Source organism: Melospiza georgiana, chromosome 1 (genome assembly GCF_028018845.1).
Source record: "Melospiza georgiana isolate bMelGeo1 chromosome 1, bMelGeo1.pri, whole genome shotgun sequence".
Taxonomy (NCBI): domain Eukaryota; kingdom Metazoa; phylum Chordata; class Aves; order Passeriformes; family Passerellidae; genus Melospiza; species Melospiza georgiana.
The window spans coordinates 42,346,849-42,374,415 of record NC_080430.1 but is presented as its reverse complement, the minus strand read 5'-3'; the positions used below and the strand labels follow the sequence as shown (position 1 = coordinate 42,374,415).

Sequence of the window (27,567 nt, the reverse complement as noted above, 5' to 3'; positions counted from 1 at the left end):
CCATAGGCTAATGCTTGCATGAGTCTTTCATAAAATGTGATTTGTATAATCCTCCTTAAAATTAAGAGGAGTTGTAACAAGCGTATTAATCTGACAAATGCAGTCTGACATTCTACTACAAGCATCATCAGAGTTTTGGTCCTCAAGGACAGCATTGTTTTTCTGAATAAGATACTCCAGAGTATGTGCCAAGCCCTATGCTGGGTGCAGATAATGATTATTTTTGACATGGATAGTAGAGTTTGTTGGTGTTAGCTAAGGAAGCCTATAATGATACACTTCCAGAAAATACTGCCTGGATTTGGAGCAAACCAGTTTTGTCTTTTCTTTTAATGCCATCCAAATTTGGTTTTGCTTAATTAAGATTCCTCATTTATGAGTAATCCCAAATGAAACCTTGACATGTTGTAATTTTTTTTGCTGCTCTGAAACATGTGCACTTAAGCTAGTAAAAATTTTACACTTGCATATTTTTGATGTGTTAGCCTTTAAAAGGATGATGGTATAGGGGTAGAACTCAAATGTTTTTTGAAGATACCTTTCAAATGTACATATTGGCTGTTTTGGTGAAGAAGGAAGTTCCCTGCAATGCCCTATTCTATAAGGACTTCATATTTGGGTGTAGAGTTGTTGTAAAAAGAGTGTTTGGGACAGAGTAAGGCAAAGAACAGAGTGGGCCATTTTGATGCTGCCTTTGTGCTTTCCACAAAAGCTGTTCCACATAAGCAGTAACTAAAAACATTGTGGTATAAAACACTTGGAACGGGTTTATATGTCAGTTTTCCCAGACAAGCGTCTTGCCTGTATTTCCTAATAAAAGGCTAGAGTTGGTCATATTCACTTTGACCCGAGTTTGATGTGCATATGGCACTGGTAGTAACTGGACTTGTTTAATAGGAATGGATTGTTTCACAGTTAAAGAAGAAAAAAATTTAACAGTTCCTGCAGTGGGGGCTCAGTGCCATGGCTGTTCCTGTTACAGCTTTTCTATGAAGACAGAGATTCGAGGCAGGAGCAGCAGAACTGAGCTGTTCCCAGTAGATATCGGGGCTGCAGCAGAGCCCAGAGCCCAGTGCTGGGATGGAATGGGGAGAAGGAGAGGAGAAAAGGTTGCCACTTTCTACCCCTTCCCCCGACTGCCTGCACACTTGGCCATCTGGGTAGTTTACCACTGAGAAAAAGGAGGGAGGAGGAATTCCTTCCTATAGTATCCCAGGTGGTCGGCTTATGCCCTAATGGGTAAATTGCTTTCATTGTTATTTGCTTTTACTCCACATAAAAACAGAGCCATAGCAATCCTATGGAAGTTGAAACTAAATTTAAACCTGATAGGGGTGTTTAATGTTTTGCATATGTAAAAGTCTAGTTCTCATTGGAAGCAGCCTAATTAATCCTCCTTCGGTAATTGCTGTGCTATTGCTGTGAGAATATTCACCCCCATAACTCTCTGGAGAGCTGATACTGGAAAGCAGGGGAGGAGGGACAGTGTCTTGTACAAATTATGATTGTGCTTACCAGGCTGTTACTCAAACTGGAGTTAACCGAGTCTGGTAGTGGTGGTGTTAGATACCAGAATCATTTCACTTTGCCAAATGTGTGCTACCAATGCTCCTGGTTAAAAGGACTTTGAGATTTGTAAGTCTACAAGTTGATGCATTTTTCTTTATTCCTAACACAAATACTCCTTTGAAAAAGTATAAGGAGAAGTGTTTTTTTAAAATTATGTAGAGATTTTGTAATGCTATTAAAATTACTTTAGGTGAATAATCAGTGCAGGGACAACCTCCCCAAATAATGTATGCTCTGGAAGATTAGAGATTAAATTTGTTGAACTGCTGCCTACTTGATAGTTTTATGTTCATGTTACTTCTATGTAAAAACTACTTTATCTAGAACTTACAAAGTTTTGAGCACTGTTCTTTACTAATTGCTTTTACTCTGGGTTCTTGTGCTTTTCCTCTGTGATTGTCAGTAAGGCCACATAAGCAAGGGGGAACAAGGAGACAGTGAAGCTGGAAAGTGGGCTCATAATTCATGCTTGCTTAATTTTCTACTACTTTGTCTTTCAGAATTCTCCAACTTCTGCAGTTTGACTTATTCATGTGGTGCCTCAGCTGTGGGAGTTTTCAAATACATGCTTTCTGTCTTTTATTTTCTTGTAGCAAATGAGTTCTAGGTCATTTAATTGAAGCAATGTGTGAAAAAGTCCAAACTCATGTTCTGAAGAAATGCTTTTCTGAACCAAGATTTCTAGTATTGCATTTAAAAAAGAAAAGTACAGCCCCTCCCTCTAAAACCTCAGATGAAATAATTAAAAAAGAAAACCTGAAGTAGAACCTATCACAAACTTCAAATAGATAGAGTAGAAGCTTATCTGGATAAATGTGTTCCTTCTTTTCATACTCAGTTTTCCACTAGGAGTTGAATATTATGAATTTAAGGTGTCTTTCCTGATAGGCTTTCTGACCCCCCAGGGCTTATTAATGGGAATCAGTTGCATCAAAGTGAATTTTGTTAGTTAGTGGAGGATTGACTAGAGACTAGCTGTATAAGAAAATCAATCCTACTCAAGACCTGTTTGTGTTGGGATCAGGGAAGTCTGTCTGTCAAACTGCACACAACCCATCTGTTTAACATGTTGTTTCTCATTGGTTTGTCTTCACCATGAGGACTAGCTGCCCTTGAGTGAAATATGGGAACTTCAGGGTTGTTTGACTTTCTTCCTGCTCCCTTCCCCCATCGAATCACAAAAAGAACAAGGTTTGTCTCTCGTATTTTAAGAGGCAAAAGCTTTTTATTTGTTTGCAAGACATAGAATGGGGTCCTTGCTGTCATATTTCCATGTGAAGAGCAACAGTTGCCAAGGACCTGAACAGAGAAGGTGCTCTCTGCAGTGGTGTGGGAACAGCACGGGTTTGAGGAAAATGGGTTTTGAGAGGTGAGGCCTGTACTGATGATAGTCACAGAGATGGCGCAGGAGCCTTGTGTGCACTGTGACTCTTATCCAACCCTTTCTGTGCAGAGAAGGAAAATTTTCACAAGCTCTTACACCGAGCTGTGCAGGAACGGAGAGAGCATCTTACATGAGGAGTTCGTAGGGATGTTAACATTTGGTTCTCTCTAAAATACAAAACACCTTATGCAACAGTGAAGAAGTTGTAAACCTGTTGCTGTTTACAGCATTGCTGAAATCATGGCCAAGCTTTGGATCAGAACTTGAAGACACTCTGGTTTCCAGAAAGCTGAAGAATTTCCTGACTCTTGAGTGGAAGATTTGCAGGGACTCAGAGCAGTGCCTTGGACAGATGGGCTTGAAAGTAGAACTGTGTCCTGACCCACTCTGTCAGCTACCACAGCAGGCTATTAGCTTGCATGCTTGAACTGTTGAATATTTAGATCCACCCACTGTCCCCTGTGTGCCAAGACCACCCTGCTGCTACTCATGTCATGCAGATTTGGCACAGAAGCTGCATTTAAACAGCTAATGAGTTGCATGTTGAAGCACAGGCTGGTTTCCCCTATTGAAATCCGTGAAAGAGCTGTGACTTATCTTGGACTGAGTAATCTACTAGCTACTGATACCATTGCATCTTTCCCTAGACTGGCTATGTTACCTGCTTCACTGTTGAAACAGATGTGGCTTTTTAAAAACAAAATAGTGGTTGGTTTGTTTGTTTGTTTTTTACTCCAACATATTTAAAGAAAAGTGCTGAATGTCAACTTGCCATTATGTAATAATTAAACAATAGTCAGCTATGGGATAATTATCCCTGCATCACTTCAGTCTTAACATTAAAGATAGTATTAAGCCTTGCTTATCCCTATTTAGGAAATATTGGACCAGTGAGTTAAGTTGGAAGCAAGATGCCCTTTCCAGTCCATCAATAACTGGAATCTCTGGGGCAGTGAGTTAGATCAGCTGACTGAGTTACCTTGCACCCAAGAGCTTTTAGAAAGTTAGCTGATGAGATAGCCAAAGTCCATCTGTGCCTGGGGTGGTGCTCCCTCCACAATCAGAGTGGATCAATGGGGGCTTAGTGCAAGAGAAATGTATGGAAAGAGAATTGCTTGGAAAGCCGCAGTGCCAGGCGAGTGCCTAGAACCAGAAGCTGCAGTCATCACATGAAGTTTCATTTATAAGATTTTAACTTAAAACACAGAGAATGCAATTTCATAGTAGGCTGGAGCCAGCAGATCCTCAAAACAGCTTTGTCAAAGGTGTGACTTCCTGTCTCCTGGCCCGGTTGGCAGCCTGTTGTCACACCATTTCAGTGATCTGAGTGAAGTGGAACTTGATTGTCACTTCTACCCCAAATCCATTTAAATTTGCAAATGCTGTTTGTGTTGGCAAAGCCAATTTAAATGGTCTCTGCTCCACTCCCAGCTGGCTGTTAATACCTACTGGGTGTTCTAAACGTGATTAATGTGGCTGTTCCTCTTTCAAAAAACTTTGCTTTTAACCTGGATGGTTTGACTGACTCAGTGCTGTCACCACTCTAAAATGTGTAGCTGTTTTTACTGGCTTCATGACATCACAGGAGGATTGAAGAAGGTAAACATTAGGAATTTTAAGAGTATAGTAGTCTGTTTGATTTACCAGCCTGTTTAACTCCACTCCAGTTAGATACTGTTCTCTTCCAGTTAGAGCTTGAGACGGGAAGATTTACACTGATTTCCAGCTGTGAGGTTGGCAGGGTACCAGATAATTGTCATCAAATGTCTCTATGCCCTTAATTATGGGTTCTTCCCCCTTCATCGTGCTGGTCCTACTGATCTTCTGATCCCAGGCTCAGCTGATAAAAATAGTTTATTCAAAAATGAATTTTATGCTTTTTGTAAAGATAGCCAGATCTTTTTCACTGAGACAGGATCAGTGAAGGGAGGGAGATAGAAGCAAGGCAGGGGAGATTTAGGGCTTCCTCACAGAGTAGTTGTCAGTTTAACTGCGGAGTGAAGTGGCAGCCTTGGGCTGTGTGTGGTTTCACATTCAGGGTTTTATTTGTGAGCTTCCTTCCCCTTCATGTGCTGGGCCAAGAGATACCTGTGTGGCTGAGAAATAAGGAACAGAACCCGCTGGAGCATCTGGGGAAGGAAGGGTATTAACACTAGTGCTGGAAAAAAAGCGTGTGGGATTACAGCTTTATTTCCTATAAACAGACTTGCATGAGCCAAGTCATCTGTTGGCTGGGCTTTTATTATTCCAGGTGGGGTAAGGAAATCAAGGTGAATTTAACAAAAGGGCTGAATGATCCTCTTGCACTTCTAAATGGAGCAAAGTTGAATTTCAAATGGAGCAAAACCTACCTCTGTTCATCCAAGTGGCAAAGGAAGGTAACAGTAAATTCACTATTGAATTCACTATTGCCACCTGGTGCATGCTGCATGCCCTGTGTAGGATAGGGCTGTAACACTTCAAAGTGCCCATGCTTTTGTGGAAATTTCGTTGTTAGAATATCGGGCTAAGTTCAAGAATTAACTCTTATCTGCTGTGGAGACCTTCTGGAGTTGGTGTGCAATTTCCTATTGCCCCTGTATGCAGAGAGGAAGACTGGTGTTCAAAGCCAGTCTCTTCTACACCAGAGCATCAAGTTAAAATACAGGTTCTAGGAGCTATTAGATCATTAACTGGTATCTCTGAATGCCAAATGTTTAAGGTATACTGGGAAATACCTTGTCGTTCTGATGTGTGTCATGTGACTTGCCCATGTCTTCAGTCTTTATATTTAGCACTCAAATTTCAAATTAAGGTTCCTAAAACACTACTTTAGTCATGGTGTGAATCAAATTAATTGTCACAAATTGCCGTTGAGGTGGAAACTAAGGACCGGTTTCCTACAGAGTAAAAATATTACCTATTTTTGCTTAAACTTGCAACAATTATCTGTATCAAACTCTACACCACTCAGGAGGACTAGTTCATTTAAATACTGTTAAAACAAAAAGATAAAAAATTGCTGTATTCAGGGAAGCAGCTTTTTCTTCAGGGAGAGAGAGAAACAAAAAAAAAAAAAAAAGAAAGAAAAAAAAAAAGAAAAAAATCAATCCCACAGTGCATTCCTTAGAAAATTGCTTTATACTAAACTCGGTCATCTAAGCCTTACACACTGCCTAACAAAGCCACTGGTGTTGGAGGTACTGTCAAGGGAGCTTGATAATAAAACACCTTTAGTAGTGGAAAACTTTAAACTGACTATAGTAAGATTTTTTTAATCATAAAAATCAACCTAAGTTAATTTACAAGTGCCATACTGAAACTTTTCCAAAATTGGAAACCAGGAGGCTACTGTTTTGTCTGTAGACTTCTTTTATTGTTGGTTAAGATTGGTTGGTTAAGGGTAGATTTTTAGAGCAGACTTGCATTTTAAAAATAATGTGGCCTTATGTGTTGCTGCTTTGTACAAATTCCTAACACTGTAGGCTTAAATAAAATCCTTGCAAGGTACTGAAATGTCGTGACAGAAAATTTTTATGTGATTAGATTCTCTTGTGCTTTGTTGTCCATTTGCATGCACATGTGCTCTGAAAATGAGAGAAGTGAAGTGTTTGCAAGCTGGGAGGAGAAGGGCACCGAGAGTATTGCTGAAAGAACATTTATTTAAACACAGTGTAAGGATAAGCCTCCTCAGATGCTGTTCCTGCTGAATTCTCCTCTGTCATGGTGCCTACTACATTCCATTGCTTTTGTCCGGGCTTGGTATTTGGGAAATTTTGGTGAGGGCTGGGAGGTGGGGGGGCGCGCTGGAAGCTGGTCAGCAGTAAGGAGAGAAGGGCTGGTGTGGGAATTGTGGAGTGGGGTCAGGGTTTAACTTTAGTGGCCATTCATCAGATGATGATTGATTGCTGTGCAGTCCCGGGGGACGTTTAACAACATCTCCGCCCATCCCCCTGCCCCCTTTGAAAGCAGATGGACCAAAAAATGGGGAGAGCGACACCCAGGAATTCCTGCTGTTGTAAAATGTTTTTACGGTGCACTGTACAGCCTTTCCTGAAGCAATCACATTTATGGCCTTGCTGTTGTATTTCTTGGGCTGCTGTGGCTGTAAAAGATGAATAGCCCTGTAACATGGTTCACTGATTCTGTTTAAATTGAAGTAGGCTCCCTTTATTGTTTTGTGTCTAAAATTGTATGCCACCAATTCAGGAAATATTTCCTGTTTGGGAAATAATCAACCCATAGCTGATTTATTTTAAAATAAATCACTTTTAACTATCTCTAAAACTAGTCCCCTCTTCCTTCTGATTTCTCTCTTCACTTAATTCTGATGGAAATTCTAAAGTACTAATTAATTGAGCAGAACAGTTTGAAAAAAAAAGGAATAAAAACTCCTAAACTTGCTTATTAATCTTTTTCTCCATACTGGATAGGGTGTTGTAGGGCACCGGTTTTAACCTTTAAAATGTTAATTTTACTTAATTACTTAATAATTACTACAGAAAGGAACAATTCATTAAATGCCATTTACACAGATTATAAATTTCTTTGAAAGGAGAAATGTCTCTACTTTCATACTTCTTTCCTTGCTGCCCATCAGAGCCTTCACGTGGTTTGGAAAAACCCGCAATGTTTGAAGGTGTTTGCTTATAAACCAGTTTTTCCTATGTTTGGGTAAATAGTGAAATTAGCAGGACAATAGTTGATTTACAGCTTGATGGATCTTTTGGCTGTATAATCTCTGCCTCTTCAGATAGGGAGGGGGAAAAATCTTTAGGACTTTCCTATAAATACTGTTTTGGTGGGGTTTTTGATTTTTTTGGGGTGGTGCGTATTTTTTTTTTTTCCCCTGAATGTAAGCTGATGTCCACTAAGGAAGATTTAGTCTGGCTCTTCCCTCGTGCTACTTCTGCCCATCCACCCTTCAGGATCAGTGTTGTTATTTGCCCTGTGAGGAGCAGGACTGTTTGTCCATGAGGAGCATTGCAGTGCTGCAGTAGCAGAGACCTGAAATGTGGGGAGGCCGTCTCACATTGCTGGAACTGGAACTGCTTTGGGTGCTCTGTGTGCGTGTCAGTTCTGAACTAAGAACACGGCTGTGCATTGTCCTACACCTATCCTCAGCATGAGTATCTTTTTTTTTTCCTTTTTTTTCTTTTTTTTTTCTTTTTTTCTTTTTTTCCAGGGAGTTGGTTGTTTGGGGGATGGGGGAAAGGGGAGCTCTGGTTCCCCCCACCCCCCTCTATTTAGAACCGGGCATAGAAACTTAATCTAGCAGTACGTGACCTTTGTGGCCATGACCTAGGGACTGGGATGTGAGCAGGCTTGAGCTTAACAATAAACTCCTGGCTGTGACTGCAAGCACAGGCAAGTTGGATGCTGTGCCCACGCCCCAGCAGCCCAGCTGGCACCAGTTCCCTCACTGCTGTGCCTGGCACAGCCAGAGATTTCCCAGGTTTGTTCTCTGGGAGCATGCCCCCTTTGCTGGTAGAGCTGATGTGCAGCCTGCTAGGTGCCCCTGACAAGTGTGTGTGTGTGACAGTGGCTGTGGGAGGAGACCTGCCCTTCCTCGTACCCCTGCCTAGTTTGGGGCTTCTATCAGAGTCTTTTTGCCCAGAAAGGAGTTTCTGGGGAGTTGCTAGTTCACTTTGAAGCCTGACTCCTTTAGTGCTCTTCTGGTGCCTATCTGGCTAGCTCCCCTCCCTACGGAGAGCACTAGGGATTGTGCATTTGTGATTTTCCCCTCTGTGTACATAAGGGGAAAAAGTGTAGTGATGGAGATCAGACCAGCATATCTACTTGTTTTTGCCCCAGCTTGCTAACTCTTTTGCTCTCCATTTTTAATCTGTCTTGTTTTGACCTTTTTTGTTTTATTTGCTTGACTAAGAAATAAATAAGGCCTTATCAATGACTCTATATAATAATATATATACCCAAGACCTTCCCCTGCCATGTCCTGTGTAATCTGCCCATTTCCTAAATGAGAATATGGCTCTTGTCACTCTTCATTCAAAATTCAGGAGTGATGTTTCCCACCACATTTTGGTGGGTGGCAAGAGGCAACTAAACAGTTTAAGCTTGTTTTTTTTTTTCTTTGGCTTGAACAGCTGGATGACTCTTTTACCAGTGGATGCTGTTACCTTGCAGCAGGAGAGGGCTGAACTTTTGCTCCTGGTATTGGCTATTGTGTAGGACTAGTAATAGATTTAACTTGCTTCTGGTCTTCTGTTCATATGGTCACCATTTTCTTTTCAGCTGCTCTGCTTGAGTGAGGCCCCAAATCCCTGCTGTATGTTTTTAAAGTATATCAGATTCATATGACTTAACTTGATACCTTGTCTTGGTTTTCATTCTCCCTCAACTTCTCAGTTGTTTAAGTGGAGTTATTCAGGAGCTTGTAATAAACATTCCCTGTAATTTCAGCAGAAAAATTACAGAACTTCATGTGCAAGTGGACATGGTATACATATTTAGACAACCGCAGTGTAAGGACAAGGATCCCTCTAGTTAAGGAAGATGATGTGTTTGAACAAAGCATTTCAGACCTAAGGCATTTTTTTACTTGGAAAAGTGGGAATCTGAGACACTGCTTGAGGATTTAATGTTTAAACAGAAGCAAACATAAGTCTGTTCCAGTTTCCCTACAGCAAAACCTAATTTCAGAAAAAGAAGGGCAGGTTTTAGTAAAATCTGACATGTGCACACGAACACACACATACCCCTTTGAGAAATTAATCCATGTACCACTTCAGCTGTTGCGCTTGTAGGAGCTTAAAATGTCACTTTATGCAGCCCAGGCAATCCAAGGGAGGAATCACCTGTCCTGTCCTTCCCTTGCTTTTGAGGGAGAAGGGAGAGGGGGATGTAATGCACCCCGTGTGACGAGCTGTTAGCTGGAGTGGGAATGGCTGGATGACAGCTGGGAGAAGACAGGCATATCAAACACTTGTCCAGTCTTTGTTCTGCTCCTGCTCCTTTCTCTGAGGTGGGCTTCAAATATCTGGTGATGGAAAAGCTGTTTGTAGTATGAGACCTCGTGCCATTGTACTGTTCCATGGTAATACAGATTTTCTGTTATTACAGTCTAAGAAAAATAGTGTGTGTAGTTAAGAGCACGACTTGAATACAGAACTTTCTTGTGTTGGAGTGTTGTGCTCCTTCATGTGCATCTTTGGAAATAAAATCTTGAGAGCTGGTTTCTGCTTCTCTCTAAGAAGACAGGCTTCCATGGAAGTTTCTATTTCTGTATGCTACTTCCCTCTACTGGATGGAATGGGAGCAGCTACAGCTGATGAATGGATCCAGCTTTCTAGGCTAGCATCTTGGTCTAAGTTGTGATTTGAATATAGGGTTTGGGAGTGCTTTGTGAACAGAACGGGGATTTAGTGGTTACCCACAGGTCACTGCAGCATTCAAATGCTCTGATGGGCGTGATAAAGTTCCAGTCTTGTTTTCCAACTCAAGCATCTTGAAGCATCACTAGCATAGAAAACACTGTCATAGCAAAGGATTTTTGCTTTGTTGATGGAAGTGGCAGGGGGGAGTTTTCCCCAATATTGTTGCTGTCCTGAACATAAGGGATTTGCATATTTTGAAAAGAGAGGATGGTTCTTGGCATGCATGGTTGGTTTTCCCCTTGTGAGCAGTGGGTGTGCTGCTGTTGCAGCTCTCCAGTGTATCGATTATTGAATGGCCTCTGAAGAGAATTTGGTGTTTGCATTTTCGAGAAAAGTCTTCACCTGAAACTTGCCATAGATGCCATCTCCAGTCTGTAAGTGTTGGCAGATGGCTTCCGCTCTTAAGAGGAGCTGATGTGGACACTCTTCCTAGTATTGTATTGCAAAGAAAACAATGACACTTCCATCTAACTGTTAGGGCATGGTTTGGAGTTTACTGGGAAGGATAGCTCTTCCTCTGCGGAGAAACTATTGTGAAGTCCTTGCCTGTGGCTACTGCCTCTAACCATCTCCTTTATAGTTGAGCTTTTGGATTTTTTATTTTTTTTTAACACATCCTGGCTCTGTTTTCTTTTCATTTCTTCTTTATGTAATGAGAATTTTTTCCCCCCCTTCTTGCAGGTACTGCATTTCTACTGTGATACCTGTTCTGTCCCCATATGTCGGGAATGTACCATGGGACGACATGTGGGTCACAGCTTTATCTACCTCCAAGACGCCCTACAGGACTCCAGGACTCTCACCATTCAGCTCCTGGCAGATGCTCAGCAAGGACGACAGGCTATTCAAGTAAGATACTCCCAATTTGAGTACTTTATTTCCCCCTCCCTCCTCTCCCCCCTCTCCCACCCAGCTTGTCTGTTACAGGGCAAGGTGTCAAGGCAAAAAGCTCTCTGCTTCTGCTGTCAGTCTTCTCACCCCTTCTGTTTTCTCAGATCTCTGACAGAAGTGGCAGTGGAGCTGAAAATAAAGTGCTGTTATATGAGTTTTGCATTCTTGCAGCATAATCCTGTCATGTAAATCACAATATATATGAAGCTCTGTACAAATGCACTGGAGTGTGAAGCGTTTCAAGAAAGCTCAGATCTTATGTGGCAGTGCCAAACCTGGTTTTGTTTTTACAAATCAGACTTTCTTTGAGCATCTTCCTGCCTGTATAGCTTCTAGCACTCTGCCTACCTTTGACTCTTGTTATGTCTTCAGTGTTGCCACCAAATACAAAATACTAATCAGCTGCTGGATTAGTGTGAAATTCCTTAACCTGCATGTGCAGAGGAGCCAGAGCTATCTCCATGTGAGGATTGCTCTGCACACGCAGAGGCACACTCTGCCTGTTACTGTGCTCTCCCTCAGCTGTGTTTTGTAGTGCAAATACAAATACCTGGCAAGGGCTGGAGAGAAGGTAGCACAGTGCTTCAAACTAGACAAGGAATTTTCATAGGGAGTTAAACTGCAGTGATATGTAGATAATTACTTTTGCTGAGTAATACCCAGTGGTAACTTTGATATTATATTAGTATTAGTTTGGTCTATAGGGAGACTTTGGAGGGGAAGTGGTAAGCTTCACTCCACACCTGCTGCCATGTAGTTTTGTTAGTGTCATGTCCTAAATTTGAGTTGGGTACAAAACTCAATACTAAATACTTTGTATGCTTTAACTACTAAGATTTTATTTCTTTCTTGAGTAAACTTCTGTAGAATGTCATGGATAGGCAGGTAACTTACTTTTCAAATTGGGTGGGCTTTCCTGCCACATGCAAGGAAACAAAAATTAAAATAACCCAAAGCTCATTGCACTCCCTTTGCTGCTTGTTTCTAGTAAATGAAGGAATTCAGCTTGTTCTGTGAGACAAGAGCAACTAATTAGTCTCTCATTAAGTCTTTGCACCAGTGGAATGACAATAGTTTATGTTGCTATAGATAGTAATCAGTTGTTGACATTTTCCTTCAGCTTGTGATGTTAACTTGCTACACTGGCACAGTAAACAACGAGTTTTTGGAGCTGGATGCCTAACTTTAAATTCCAGCTTCAGTCAGGATCCTGTAAAACGTAGCATCTTTCAAGATTTGTTTTAAACTAGGTTGTAAAGCTCTTCAGCAGTATCCATACTGAAATGCTTTACACATCCCCAAAATGACAAGAAGGAAGGAATGATACTAGTTTAAAGACCATCACTAAATTTCTTCAGGCTGTCCTAGACAAGGGCTTGCCATTTAGTAATTAAATAATTGCTTTTGACCTCCAGGGCTCTTAATCATCTGACTGGTACAGCTAAATCATCTAAGGACTGTGTTTTGGAGTAGAAACTAGCAGGAGATCATGGAGCACCACTCTGCTACTATTGCATAAATGCTTTTGTGCCTGATTTTCTTCCAACTGAGTTTACTTTGCTCGTTCCTCCCTTATCTCTTTCTGCCTTTCATGCTGAAGGCTCCTGCCATTGTGATGGGCTGATTGTTGCTTGATGGTGCAGGTAAAAGTTTCTTGGTACTGGCTATGCTCATGTGAGTTGAACAAGCAACTCTACCTCTACTGAACTTCGCTCATGCAGCTTTGCCCAGGTCTGGCTGCAGCCCATCCAGCTTAAGAGGCTGTCGTGGAAGTATTAGCTGAGCAGCTTGTGTAAAGATCGGTAAAATGAACCATGTTCTCAAGAGCTGAGTTGTTTCATTAGTTTAGTGGGGTTCTTAATCTGGACCACTGCAAAAAAGAAGAGTAGTGAGCAGACAAATCAGTGATTAAGTTAAGAGGGTGAAAATCTGTGTGTGCAGGAATGGGAAAATTGTTCAGCCCAAGCCAGCTGCTCCTGAAGCAACATCAGCAGCAACCAGAAGAGCATGTGATGCTGTTAAAAGCAGAGGTGCTCAACTCAAAGTTTTCATGGAGCACAGCTCTCTTTATTCTTGGGACAATATGGCTGTGCAGCTGTATGTTTATCCTAGGGAGGAGACAGTGTGTCAGCATGAATTCAAAACAAACGCTAAAATAAGTAGTCTCTAAATTAAAATAAATTGGCTTGAGTGGTTTTCTTAAAAGTATGGAAATAGCCAACAGAGAACTAAATGCAAGTGCAAGCTGTGATATGGAGGGACATAAGACTGGAGCTCTGAGAGGCTTGAAAAGTCATACGTTGTAGTAACACTTCTTAGTGGGACTGATACATACTGCTGTACCGTAAACTCTTTCTTAATAGGCTCTGAAAGTGATAGCTCCCCTGACAGGAGAGGTTGAGGATGGATGAGGAGGGGTAGTTGAGAGTAAATGGGAAAAGGTGGAATTTGAATGGCGGTGTTGCAGGAGAGAGGAAATCAAGCCATGAGTCAACTGGCTGGAGAGTATCTGGTTAAGCAAAGTTGAAGGCTTTTAGGAAGAAATGTTTATTTAAGCTCTTCCTGTGGCTTTGGAGGAAAGATTGTTTTTCAGACTTTAAAAAAATGCTGTGAGTTGGGATACATTTCAACCTCTTGATCCACTGAAGCCTGATGTAGCCTGTCACTCCAGAAGAGTCCAAACATCCCTGTTCAAGGAAGTTGAAGTCTTCTGTAAGAAAGAGCAAGAGGCTTGCTTTTGTCCCCCCTTGGTGATATTTCTGCAGCAGTGGAAAGCCTTCCATGCTTCCTTGTGCTGTGATGGTCCTGGCCTGCATTCCTGAGCCTGTCTCTAACTTGAGAACTTGTGCCTGTGTGATGAACTGATCCAGCTGAAAGGGTAGTTTTTCTGTGGCTTTACTTTTTGGCTGGGTCAGCCCCCTGGCTGGTTGGCTGCAGTGCTGCAAGGACTGTTGATGGTGCCAGGGAATGAAGCAGCAACATCCAGCTGGGGTGCTGGTAGGACTCTTTTCTTATTTCAGCAGAAAGCTATACTCCTAGCAGGGATACTTTTCCAGCCTTTTCAGAGACTCAGATTGATTCACAAGGTGATATGAAAGCCAAAGTTGACGCTAGATAAATGGTGTGGGAGGAATCAGGGCTGCTGCTTTTCTGTATGTGGGGAGCGTGTCCCGCTGCCTTGTTTTACTTCACGAAAGTGCACACTTAGCTGTCTTCTTTCAGAATTTTTTCCAAGGACTAGGTCACAAACTGAACGTAAATCTGTTATGGTGAAAGATAGATGGCTTCTTCAAAATGTCACCTTCTTAAAATACATCTATACGTGTGTAACTGTATATATATGTATGGATGTATGCATGTAATCTAATGCACTTGCGTAACAGTAAAGCACTGAGTGCTCGTGTTCATTTAGGGTCAATTTCCAGGTGAACATGTCAAAGTACATTTTAATCTGTTCAGCTCAGATGTCTTAAAAAGTGGGTTTATTCGAAAACAAAATAAATTCTTTCTTAGCTGAGCCTATAATTGTTTTTTGCTGGAGTGCTTGACTGGTGCTTAGCTTCTCACTGCCTGGTGAGACTGGCCGTGTGCAGAACATAGCAGGAGCTGCTCTTATCTGTCATGAAAGGCTTAGGAGCTTCCCTCCCAAATTTGTGGGGGAAGTGGTATGAAATAGATTAACACCTTTACAGGGGGTGAGGGGGTTCTGTTAAGAAACTCAGCTGGCCAGAGGAGGAAGCTGATCTGTTGCCTTGAGCCTCTGCCCTTGGGTGGGAGCTTCCCTGTGGGCTGCCATATGGATGTGTGTGCTGGGAGGTCGATACCTGAGAAGGATGGCACTGCTGTGCTGCAAGGGATCTCTTTGGGGTTGTCACATTGAGTTAGCTCAGGCAGCCTTGTGCGTGGCTTTGAAGTCAGGCTTGCAGGTTTGAGAATCTGAAATGAAGCTTTGGCAACAAAATGGAGTCAATTGTGCCTTTCTAAAGCTGGGATTTGTATCAAGAGGCTGAATTTCTTTGTACTTTTAGTCTCTGTTTTGTGTGGTATTTCAGTGAGTTCCTCAGTGCAGCATATGAGCAGATGGTTACTGGGGAAGATGGATTTGACACGTGTCACTGTCCAAACTACTGTTCTGCCTAAAACTGTAGGCAAAAAGTCTGTTCTTGCAGCACAAACCAAAATGATTTAGTTGTATCTGGCATGAATTAACCTGGCCTCTAGCCCTCCCTCCATAAAAGCTTCTTTTAAAATTATCTTTGTGAGAGGAACTTCAAGTGAGGATGTTGTAGTGTTTTACACACATTAGACTGAAACCTTTAAATTGGTCCAGCTACTGTGGTTTGTGCTATAGCTGCACCGGTATTCCTGCAAATCCTGGTACTTTCACTGCAATTGTGTAGGATCTTCCAGTTAATTTTTCTACTGTAAGAACACCAAGTTCTTGATGCTGGAGAAAGCCAACTGTTTTGTCCTGGTTGTTTTATCCTGCATGGCTCAGTGATAAGTAACTGGAAAAGTTTAGTGAAACAAACCCACCGTATCTTTTTGTGCCTTAAGGAACTGAAAACAAACCACCTATGGCTGGAACACCTTCCATTTGGTGGAAGAGGGCTAACTTGAGACATACAAAAAAGTTTCCTTCAGGATTTTTTTGTAGTTAATGTGCTTTTGAAATCCAGAAAGGAGTTTGTGAGAGAAGAAGCACCTCAGCTGTTTGTTCCCCTCTGATTAGGGTTAACTTACTCTTAAATTCCTTGATGGTTAAACTGCAAATCCTCCATACTTGAGGTAGGAAAGTGTATATTTAATATTCTTTATTCAATACCTGTGGTCCATTCACCCCTCAAATACTGAAGAATTCCTCAGTAGAACCAAAATGTTCAAATGCTTTTGAATTTGAATTTTCTCTCCAGAGGTTTGCACCTTCATTGGAAAACATGAGATTAGGAAAATTCTTAAGTGTTGTAATTAATGGCTGAAAAATTATAGCTCCCTCCCATCTTTGGATGGATGGAATAAAAAAATCCTAGGGACTTTTCCAAATATGTTCATGCAAGCCAGCACTGATGAGTTGCAGTACAGTTACCATAAGCAGCCTTTATGTATTTCATGGTGCTGCCACTGTGGTGTGTGGTGCTGCAGTTTGTCCACTTGGATAAATTCCTGGACTAAATTGGTGTCATCTAACATCATGGCTCAGCACCTGGATCACCCTGCTGTTCATGAGACCTGAGGTGGCCTCTTCAAATAACTGTGTGCTGGGTGGGCATAACTGTGGACATACTGATTTAATTTGAGTGTCAGACAGCAGAAACCACTCAGTGAGGGCATCAGCACCTCTGTCATAGTTCTTCAGAGCACAAGCTTTGTAACAGTTTTTCTTTCTCCTGGAGCATTTTATGCTTCTGATCTTTTTTGTTTTTCATATAACAAAGTAACACTAGTGAAAACTTGGAAGTCTAGAACATTAAATATCCCTTAGGCATATTTAGGTAAAAATGAAATAATATAATTTTTTTTTTTTTTGTAACTTGAGGCGGTAGTTCCTACTGTTCAACAGAAGACGGGAAATACAAAAAATTACTGAATGTTGCCATTCTACAAAATGGCAAATCTTGATTTGGGCACCTCTGTAGTCAGCATAGGCATCCAGAAGCATGGCCAAGTTCTGTAATGCTACTCTGCTACTTCTGGCTCTTGCAGTTGGTTTCTTCATGGGTTCATGTTGTACCATCAGTTGTTGTGGCCACTGGAGCAAGATCATCACAAGTTTTCCCTCAGGTGGTGAAATGTAGATAAAGAGGAGCTCACAGAGGTGTCCCCCTAAAGGGAGCTTGTAAAGGACACCCAGGTTCTGATACAACTTTGCCCTTCAGCTTTTACTCCAAAGGGAAATGTGCTGGTAGCAGCAGCTCGTGATGGGTGTCTGCATTGCTGTCCTCCATGCAAACGCGTTTGTGTGCCTCACTGGGAGCTCTGTGTGCAGTGTCCTTGGGTGGTGGCCCCCTGGATCATGTCACCTGCACAAGGACTGCTGCCACTTCAGTTTTACTCTTGAGGAATTGGAAGTACCAGTTTCAACCCTAAAGTTTACAAGATACACTGCAAAGCAGTGTTGTTCTTGTTTTCACTTGTTTTTAACAAGCACAAGGCACTGCTGACGTCTAATAGAATGGGGAGTGGTGTTGGCCATCTTCAGAGCCCTGAGAGGCCAGAGGTGGAGAGGTACAATTGCAAATAGATTATTTACTTTATTGGCCAACAGCAGGAAACAAAACAGTTGTTTTCCATCTCACATTCAGTAACCCAGCACAATTCTTGGATAAACACAGGCCTTGTCTTCTGTCTCCCAAGTGTGTGAACTGATCAACCATCTAATTCACTAGCACTGGAAAAACTGACATGCCATGAGGAGAGAGCATGATAAAAGCTGTTCTTCTTTACAATGATTTGTTGTTAAAAAGATTGTGTGGTGTCTGACCAGAACAAGAAACACTGCTGCTCAACATGCTTCCTGAAAAGTTGACCTCTCCAAGACAAGTTCAGCACAGAAAATGCCTGCAGAACAGCAGGAGTGAGTTTTCATAGCAGAACTCTGACACCTTACAGTAATCAAAGTGAACAAGGAATTTCCATGTGAAGAAGTCTCCCAAAAATTGTACTTAACGCTCTTGGCTTTTGCTTCAGATATAGATCACTTGCTATTGCTGTTCCCCCATCATACCTCTGCATGTTTGATGCTGGTCAGCCTTCCTTGGCTGTTCTAGCTTATTTGGGCAGAGTGCAGAACCCTTTGAATTTTACCAAAACATCACCAATATCCTGGATGATATTAGAATCTTAGCATTTTGGGCATCCCCCACTGATCTGAGCTGTTCATACCTGGGCAAGTAAAAATAAATCCAGATGATGACATGAGTAATTGGTAGACAACTGGTTGTGCATAACTGGTTCCTGTAGCTGAAAGATCCCAGCATCCACAGGGAATTACTACCTCTCCTGCTGTGATGGAATTCTTGGAAGGTAGACTCTGGTTTTAGTGGGGATTAATCAAGGAAGTTGGGATTGCTCTTATCCCTAAGGTATAATGAGGGACGCATATATAGGGATCATAGTTTTAAATTGGTACTGAGTACAAAAAGCAAAAATAAGTAATTCAAGATCTTCATGCTTTCACAGACATCATTGTTAGAATTGGAATATGAGTGGATAGTTTCCCTGACACTTCACAAGGTGATACCTTTTTCTCTTTGCAAGAGAAGGAAGGTGTTTTGCTGTACTTGATGGGAATCCAGGTCTGTTTTGGAAAAAAAGCATGCTTTTTCCCTGCTGTAGGGCAGCTTCTGTATTTGAATGGCAAAGAGGTGGTAGAGGCACAGTACTACATGTAGCCTCTTTTAGCTGGGTCTGAGCCTACTGGCTTTTATGAAGTCTTAATCCATGGCCAGTTGTGACTTCGTGTCTACTTTGCTAAATACTGTAATGAGATTTTCATTTTTTTGTCAAATTTGCCTGCCAGAAGCTTTGTCAGAGGGCAGGGCAGGGCAGCCTCCAGTGGGACTGGGGTATGTAGGCTGTATGAGTTTGAAGACATTCCCTGTTAAAACTGTAGTGAAGTTCATGAAGGAGGGAGAGGTCAAAGACCTGTTCCTCTTACTGAGCCCTGGGCTGCAGACTGGGCTGTCAAGCAGCACTCCTGTTTTCCCATGACAGTTTGCAGGAGAATTATTTGGAGTAAAGATAGAAATGTTGTCTTGTCTGATTTTGTTAGGGTTGTCTTCAGCTTGTCTCCAGAGAGCAATCACCTGGCCAAGTTAAGTCTTCCTTTTTCTTTCAGAAAAGGATCTCCTATGTGACCTGGAAGAATAAGTCTAGTTCAGACTAGGTGTCCTAAAATAACTTACCTGGTATGAGAAATGTCCAAGTAACACTATATTTAAGTTTTTATGTTTTAGCATTCCAGTGATTGGCATAAACTAGATGCTGAATGGAGAGTTCAAAAATACTAACAACCATTTAGTGAAATATGACAGTGTGTGCTGTCTGATGATGCTGGATCACACTGGGTAGTTCATTGTTGCAACAGGTGTTCTTAGATTGGTTCATCCTCATAAGTACAGTTAAAATGAGGGCATCTTCCTGAAGGTTCTGAATGTATGGTAAAGCCTTTAAATTCCTTTTGAGCTGTTTTCAATGAGCCTGCATTTCTGAGGAAAAAGAAATGTTTCCTAATGTTCAGAGGGAGCCTCTGACTCCGTTTGTGCCCATTGCCTCTGGTCCTGTCACAGGGCACCACTGGAAGGAGCCTGGCTCTGCCTTCTCAGTGCCCTCCCTTCAAGTGTGTGAATACTTGTAAGAACCCCCCTTTTTTTAGGCTGAGTACCTTCACAGGCCATCATCTTGTTCTAGAATTTTGTAACTAATAAGTTACAATCTTTTTAACCTCTCTAGGGTCACAGGTTCATCTGCTGGTTCACTGTATGACAAAGGTTGAAAAAGTTGTTAGCCATTGCTATTGAACCTGTTCCGTTGGGAACTGTGATCCTTCAGAGTCTTTGTTTTTATGCCCCTTTCTGTAATATTTTGTGAAACTTGGGAGTAGTTTAGGACAGATTTTTTGAGGAAACAATTTTTAATTTTTTTTTTTTTGGGGGGGGGGGGAAAGAGACATGCTCCTGGGCACATTCTGCCGAATACTACTATATTAGGAATAATTCCCACCTCTACCCAAGGTGTGAATAACTATATGAATACTTTTACTGGTAACCATTTGGTCTTTGTTTTTTCTTTTAAAACTGATTATCTCCATACTTTTTTGGGGGTATTTCTGTGCAACTCAAATGCACAGATAACACAGTCTGTTCCCTACAGTGTCATTTTTTACTAGAACATCACACAACAACAGGGAACCATTTTGAGGGGCTGGAAAAGCTGGGTTCTCTACATGGAAGAAAACATGAGTATGAATTTCTGTGCAAGTCTCTTGTTCACCCCATTAGCTGCTCGCTGCGATTGCACAGGGCATTGAGTGCTGTTGTGAGGGTGCAAGGTACAATGAAGATGTAAACTCCATGTAATAGATGTATGTAAAGAATCCTTAGAGATTTTAGGCTGCAGTGTATGGAATGGGTGAAGAAGGCCTAGTAAGAAAGTAAGAGTTGTCACTTTATGCCTTTACCTGAAGACAGGTAATTCTACATTTGCATGTAATGTAAATGTAAAATTAAATGTAATTACATTTACATGTAATGTGAAATGTAAGCAGCAGTCCTCTGGTGTATTTTTAATTGGTTTGGTCAAGCCCTAAGTGTGTGTGTCTTTTTTCTCCCCAGCTGAGTATTGAGCAGGCCCAGGCTGTGGCAGAGCAAGTCGAGATGAAAGCGAAGGTGGTGCAGTCTGAAGTCAAGGTAGTGACCACTAGACACAAGAAGGCCTTGGAGGAGCGGGAGTGTGAGCTGCTCTGGAAGGTATGCACCCTTACATTTGTGGTTTGTACTGCTGACAGGTGCTTTTCAAACTGCAAAATTGCTCAAACCACTACACAGCCAGATTCTGATATCCGAGGGAAGCTGCAGATTTCCTTACCTGGAGCTGCTGGTGGGGTTTTTGCTGCTGGATCCTGGGAGCTGCACGGCCCCACACGTGGGCTGGGCACTCCCCCTGCTGGCCCCGCAGCTGCCCCCAGAGGAGATCCCCTCTGAACAACATATTCAAAATACCTGCTCTAGAATTAGGGTACATAGTGTAATTGGCTTTCTGATCCACTCCTCATAAAGAACAGGAGCAGCACTGTATATCCTATCCTGTCCTTTTTTGTTTCTTAGAAAGGCTGGTAGAAATTCTGTGAGGCCAAATTTCACTGTCCCCATCCTTTAAAACCTTTACTGCCAATCAAGGTAGCATCCTCCCTCTAAGCAATTTTTTTGAACTAGTATAAGAAAAGAGTATCTGCACAATTCTGAAGTGGTGGGCTCATTTCAGCTCAATGATGCATGTGTGGTATTTTGAGAGGAGGAAAGGAAGCAACAGGCAAGTTTCTTGTTCCAGAAAAGTAATTCAGTGGTCTTGGTACCCTGCAAGAGAAGCTTTGTTTTCTTTTGTAAGTGTCAATAGCAAGATTAAAGTTGCACTTTATATAGTTAGTGTACTTTGAATGCTGCTTTTGTGAGAGTTTCTATTTGGATTTTCACTCTTTACTACTTGCAGGAAGCTTGGCAGCTTTCTCTTTTAAGGTATTCCTAGTACAGGAGGAGTAAGATCTGCACCTGAGCTCTTCTTATCCTACTGTGCTGTACAAATGCACTTTGTTGGAATATCTGCACTGACAGCAAGTTCTCTTCAAGCTGAAAAACATTATTTTAAGAAGGGAAGGTGGTGGTAAATCCTTTTAGCAAAACAAACTCTGTGTATCAAGCATGCTGATAAACAATTTTGTATACCAGGGCTGAGTCTATGGATTTAGCTAAGACCTAAGATCAGTAATGTGTCTTGGATGCATTACTGATTGGAAGAAGTATCTCCAAATTTTTTTTACATCTTGGTAAAACCTACATACCTCAATTTACAGCATGTTTGTACATATGTTATCTAGTCAGTGTCTAATCAAGGAATCCTCAGACATTGAGTCTTCCTTCACTGAAATGCATTCCAGATACTGTTCTGAGGCCAAGCAAGTATTCAGACATCAGGAAATGTTCTTTTGCAACAATAAAACAAAGACATGTTACATTAGTTTTATGCAGCAGGTGTCTTTGACAGATGGTCCAAAGTGGTTTTTCACAAGTAAGGGTAGACACACACTTATATAGATGAGTTACAAAACAGACATTTTTGCACCAACTTCAGTTCCTCAAGCAGGGACTGGCAGCAACCTTCTGTGTTATTTGAAATGACATTCACAAAACGTCCTGTTTTAAAGCACAAGCTCAGGTTGACTGCCAGTATTTATAAGAAAATATTAAAATAATCAGACCCTAAAAATCCCTGGAGTTAGATGTCTGGTGTTATCCAGTCACACAAAAACTGTCCTGGCAGGCGGGGGAATGACAGGAGCCCATGTGCATTAGCTGGTGCTGACTCCCAGCTCAGCCCAGTGGGACAACAACCCACATTCTGAAACTGGTCTCAGTTCTGGTTAGTGAAGCCTCAGCCTCTGCTCTTCTGAGAGGCTGCAACAACTTCTGTCCTCCCTGGGGGCTGAATGAGATGTGCCTTTGGATGATCTGTCAAGTACCTTGCAACTAGAAAACAGAATAGTATTTGTGGAAGCAAATAATTACTAGTAAGCAAGTAATTCTCACTCTCAGATGTCACTCTGATGCAGCAGATCTGAAGAGTAGAAATGTATGGTGTTGCCTGGAGGGTAGGAGAGACTAATAATCCTAAATTTGGATAAGTAATTTGTTTTCCTTGTTTCTTCTTGTCTGCATTGTGATTTTTAGAGGTTTGTTCTGCAGCTGTGTGTCAGCATGCCATAGCAACTGTCCAGCTGGCTTTTATGTAGAAGGGAGATTGAAGGAAATCTCTGTGGTCTGTCTTTCCTGATGTAAGTGCACTTTTCTCTCCCCCATTTCCCACAAGGTGGAAAAGATTCGCCAAGTCAAGGCCAAGTCCCTCTACCTGCAAGTTGAAAAGTTACGTCAGAACCTGAACAAGCTGGATAACACCATTAGTGCTGTTCAGCAGGTCCTGGAGGAGGGTCGCACCATGGACATTCTCCTGGCTCGGGACCGCATGCTGGCTCAGGTGCAGGAGCTGAAGAACGTCAGAGGCCTCCTCCAGCCACAGGAGGACGACAGGATCATGTTCACCCCCCCTGACCAGGCATTGTATATGGCCATCAAATCCATGGGCTTTGTCAGCAGCGGGGCCTTCGCTCCCCTGACCAAAGCCACGGGGGAAGGTCTCAAGCGCGCTCTGCAGGGCAAGGTGGCCTCATTCACCGTGATCGGCTACGACCACGACGGGGAGCCTCGCCTCTCGGGGGGCGACATGATCTCTGCCGTGGTCATGGGCCCCGATGGAAACCTGTTCGGGGCCGACGTCAGCGATCAGCAGAACGGGACCTACCTGGTCAGCTACCGTCCCCAGCTGGAGGGAGAGCACCTGGTGTCCGTGATGATGTGCAACCAGCACATCGAGAACAGCCCCTTCAAAGTGATGGTGAAGTCCGGGCGCAGCTACATCGGCATCGGGCTGCCGGGGCTGTCCTTCGGCAGCGAGGGAGACAGCGACGGCAAGCTCTGCCGCCCCTGGGGGGTCAGCGTGGACAAGGAGGGCTTCATCATCGTCGCCGACCGCAGCAACAACCGCATCCAGGTGTTCAAGCCGTGCGGGACCTTCCATCACAAGTTTGGCACGCTGGGCTCCCGGCCGGGCCAGTTCGATCGCCCCGCCGGCGTGGCCTGCGACGTTTCGCGCAGGATCGTCGTGGCCGACAAGGACAATCATCGCATCCAGATCTTCACGTTCGAGGGGCAGTTCATTCTGAAGTTCGGGGAGAAAGGAACGAAGAACGGGCAGTTCAATTACCCGTGGGATGTGGCCGTCAACGCGGAGGGCAAGATCCTGGTCTCTGACACGAGGAACCACCGCGTGCAGCTGTTCGGGCCCGACGGCGTGTTCCTCAACAAGTACGGCTTCGAAGGGGTACTCTGGAAGCACTTTGATTCCCCCAGAGGCGTGACGTTCAATCACGAGGGCCACTTGGTAGTGACGGACTTCAACAACCATCGTCTCTTGGTCATCCACCCGGACTGCCAGTCGGCGCGCTTCCTGGGCTCCGAGGGCACCGGCAACGGGCAGTTCCTGCGCCCGCAGGGCGTGGCGGTGGATCAGGAAGGGCGCATCATCGTGGCCGACTCCAGGAACCACCGGGTGCAGATATTCGAGTCCAATGGTAGCTTTTTATGCAAGTTTGGCACTCAGGGAAGCGGCTTTGGTCAGATGGACCGTCCTTCAGGTATAGCTGTCACCCCTGATGGCATGATTGTGGTGGTCGACTTTGGAAACAATCGAATTCTCGTCTTCTAATCTGTGTTTGAATTAGGAAGAAACTGTCTCAGGGAAATTCTTCTAAGAGAAAATGAAAAAATACAACGTTAATTCAAACCTACCTCATCTTTAATTTTTTTACAGATGAATGTACTTACCTTTTCTGCAGGGAGTGAGCCTGTAAAATTGAATTCTATCTACCTCATTGTCCTCCCTTCCCTCCCCGATTTCTCGCCCCCCTCCCCATCCCCACATACTCATAGTTCAGAACGTTTTACCTCTTTCCCCCCGATGGGGTTTCATGCACAAACGAGAATTGCTGTGCACATTAGGTGGTTTGTGTGGTGAGTTCTGTTAGACTAAGCCAAGAAAGGCGCTATGTAACTTTTTAAATGGAGAATATGGTAGTAGGTGTTTGTAGAGAAATTTGTGTTCTTGACCATTCTGCAGTTCTGTGGGTGGGGACATGGGAGGGAGGGACATTTGTTGTTGTTGGTTTTGGTTTTGTTTTGGTTTTTTTTTTTTCATTGCTGCTGCAGCAGAGAACTTTTTCCTGTTCTCCTTTTTATACCTCAGTGTGTTTGATTTACTGGCGAGCACAGCATCTTGTTCCCAGACAACTTTGAACGTTTTATGAAAGTGAGTGAGATTCACTCGCCAGGAAGAGCAAGTTTGCATCTTTTTTGGCATTTCTGTGTATTTTTTTTACTGAAACACAGTAATTTTACAGCACAAAGTGAAGCTGATGAAAATGCACAAAAATTCTTTTAAGTTTAAACCAAATTGTTCATTTTAGTGGCTTAGTGCGGTCATTGTAAAGTTTAGATAAAAAGCAAGGCTTCCTTTAGCATATCCTGTTATTGAGAATTTCATTTTTACCTCTTTTCACCTGAAAGCTAAATTAGTTTAAAAAAAGTTGCTGTTTCTTTTTATCAGTGCCCCTAATCTAGGTAACAGAAGAGGTTAGGAGGAGCATTGAAACAGGGAAAATCAAACCCTTTCGATTTACTTTCTTGTGAAATGACTTAGTGTTTTTTGCCCCTTCCCATAGAGAAACCTTAAGGGAATAAAGTTTGAATTTGTTAGAAGTGGTACCCTTTTCCAAAAGAAATAAGCACAGCTTTGGAGATTCAGGGTGTGATTTGGAGAAGTCAACAGTTGTTTTGTTTTGGGGTTTTTTGTTCAGAGAGAATTGCAATAACTCTCTCACTGATTGATTTTTTTTTTTGTTTTTTGTTTTTTTTCTTCTTCTGGCTTCCCCAGAGAGCTGGACTGAAAATTTTGGGAATAGCTACTGTAGCTTTTAGGGTGGGTGGGGTGGGCCTGGAGCTCCCTGCTGCAGGATCTCTGGGTACAGATCCAAGTGAAGAGTTACCAGTACCAGCTAAAGGCAAACTGCATCAAGGTGAAACTTTGCTGCTTTTTTTCCCAGGGCAGTACCAAAGACTTCTGTGTAAAATTAATGTATATGATCCTTAAAAGCTTTGGAGGCAGGGGGAAGTTTGCCCTTTCGGGGATATAGAAACTGGTGTTCTGAAAAGCAGAAACTTCTGGGGAGAATAGAGATCTCTTTAGCAAAATGTGACTTGTAGTCCCTGGAAGGATTTGGTTTTATTCTTCAATTTCCTGCATTCCAGTTTAGCTGTTCAAGCAGATATGGTCTCTACAGACCTGTAGCTTCACCCTCTGGTGTTGGCAAACAAGAATTGTTTAAAGTGGGCAAGAGAGGGCTCCTCTTGCTCTGCAATGGAAAAACTCACGTGTTAGTACTCTTGAGTTTGGAAACGCCATGGGATTTACCTTACTGTTTGCAAGAGAATATCTTTGAAATGTAAATTTGGTCATTGTCAAAAAGTCTGACTAGCCTTAACCATCCTGCAAGGAAAGGGTTCCTCTCTCTGCCAGCCACCATGCACAAAAGTGACCTGAGGTTGACAGGCTCTTGACAAGTTTGTGAGAAATCACAAGGTGCACTTTCCTTCTTGCTGCTTTTCCCCTCCAAGGAGTGTTAACTTTCTGAGTTTTGTAGAAATACCAATGATGTGTGCAGACAGAGAGAGCTGCCACTTTAGAGGAGGCTTAAACTAAAGGACCAGAAAGAGACAAGATTCATGAGATGGCAAAACCTCTTTCAAAAGAAGGGTGAGGAAAACCAACTAAATTAAATGGGATAAAACAACTGTGCTGCCTTTCAGCCAAAGCCTCAAGGAAGCAAACTCTTCAAAGCAGTGTGTTTCAGTTAGGCTTAATCTTAGGATGGCATGGTTTAAAAACAGTATGAAAGGATAATATTTTATACAGATGTCTGTCAATAAATTTCTATGGCCACACAAAACATGTATCAGAGAGAGCTAGTTTACCTTCAAGTTTTGCAAGTTCTGCCTGTGTGCACGCCTCCCTTCTTGGGGGTGGCCTACAGCTGTGACAGATGTCTGTGGTTGTCTTGTATTATTCAGCCCAAGAATTATTTGCAACTTGGGCTGTGAAAACTAACAGCCTGCAAGATCTAGATACCAAAGAATAGTGGTTTAAAAAGCTTTAATGTTTAGTCTGCAGTGTCCTTGCATTTATCCTGTCATGTCTTAATGAAAACGCCAGGTCTCTAAATGCTTTGACCAGAGTGGCTGACAGTGTTGAAGTGTCCCAGAAACGCTCTTGTGCTTAAATGCTTGTGGGGTTTGCCCTTCTCTGTGGCTAGAAGGGAGTTGTTTTTCCAGGCATTAAAAAAAAAAAAAAGGTGAAGTGTGCAGTCAGGATTGTGTTGAACTGGAGGGACGTTTTGCCCTCCCAGCCTGCACCCTGTGGAAGGTGACAGACACTGAAGTTGCCCTTTGCTTTTTGAATGGAGCCATTGCACAACCCCCAGCCCAGCTCAGTCAGGAAGAGGAATGACTTAAACTCTTTCTGTCTATTTAACTCAGTGGGATTTGCTTGCAAACCGAACCTTGAGTGTTTGACCTCATGTTGTTGGGGAGCTTTTTCGTTTTAAAAACACTACTATTTAGCTACCCAAAAGAATTCCTTATCTTTGTGATAGATAGTGCTAAGCACACTTGGTCTCATTGAAAAGTGGTAGTGTAGCTTATAAAATGGAGTGTTTTATATGCAATGAAAAAAAGTAGTGCTAATATACAATGCCAACATCAGATGCCCCATAGAGGCTTATTAAAAAGTAATAAACGAGATTCCAACCTTGCTCTGCTTTTCCATGCATGTTCTCAGGTTAATGCCCCAGAATCATAATGTACATGCATGCAGAGAGGAAAACAAGGCTTGGAAGCTGGGTTGCAAACCAAACAAGCATTCAGAGTAACCTTGTTAACTAGGGGAGATGGAATGGAGAAGGGTAAAGTG

At 42.6% G+C, this 27,567-nt stretch overlaps 1 protein-coding gene across 1 annotated transcript in view; it reads left to right on the top strand.

Annotated features, from left to right (window-relative positions):
* TRIM71 (tripartite motif containing 71) overlaps positions 1–24,252 on the top strand; it is a 54,294-nt gene extending 30,042 nt beyond the window's left edge. Inside the window, exons 2-4 of the mRNA XM_058038870.1 lie at positions 11,011–11,178; positions 20,553–20,687; positions 22,801–24,252. Coding sequence (XP_057894853.1) covers positions 11,011–11,178; positions 20,553–20,687; positions 22,801–24,252 — 1,755 coding nt within the window. The remainder of the gene's footprint in view (positions 1–11,010; positions 11,179–20,552; positions 20,688–22,800) is intronic.
* Positions 24,253–27,567: the final 3,315 nt, after the last annotated feature.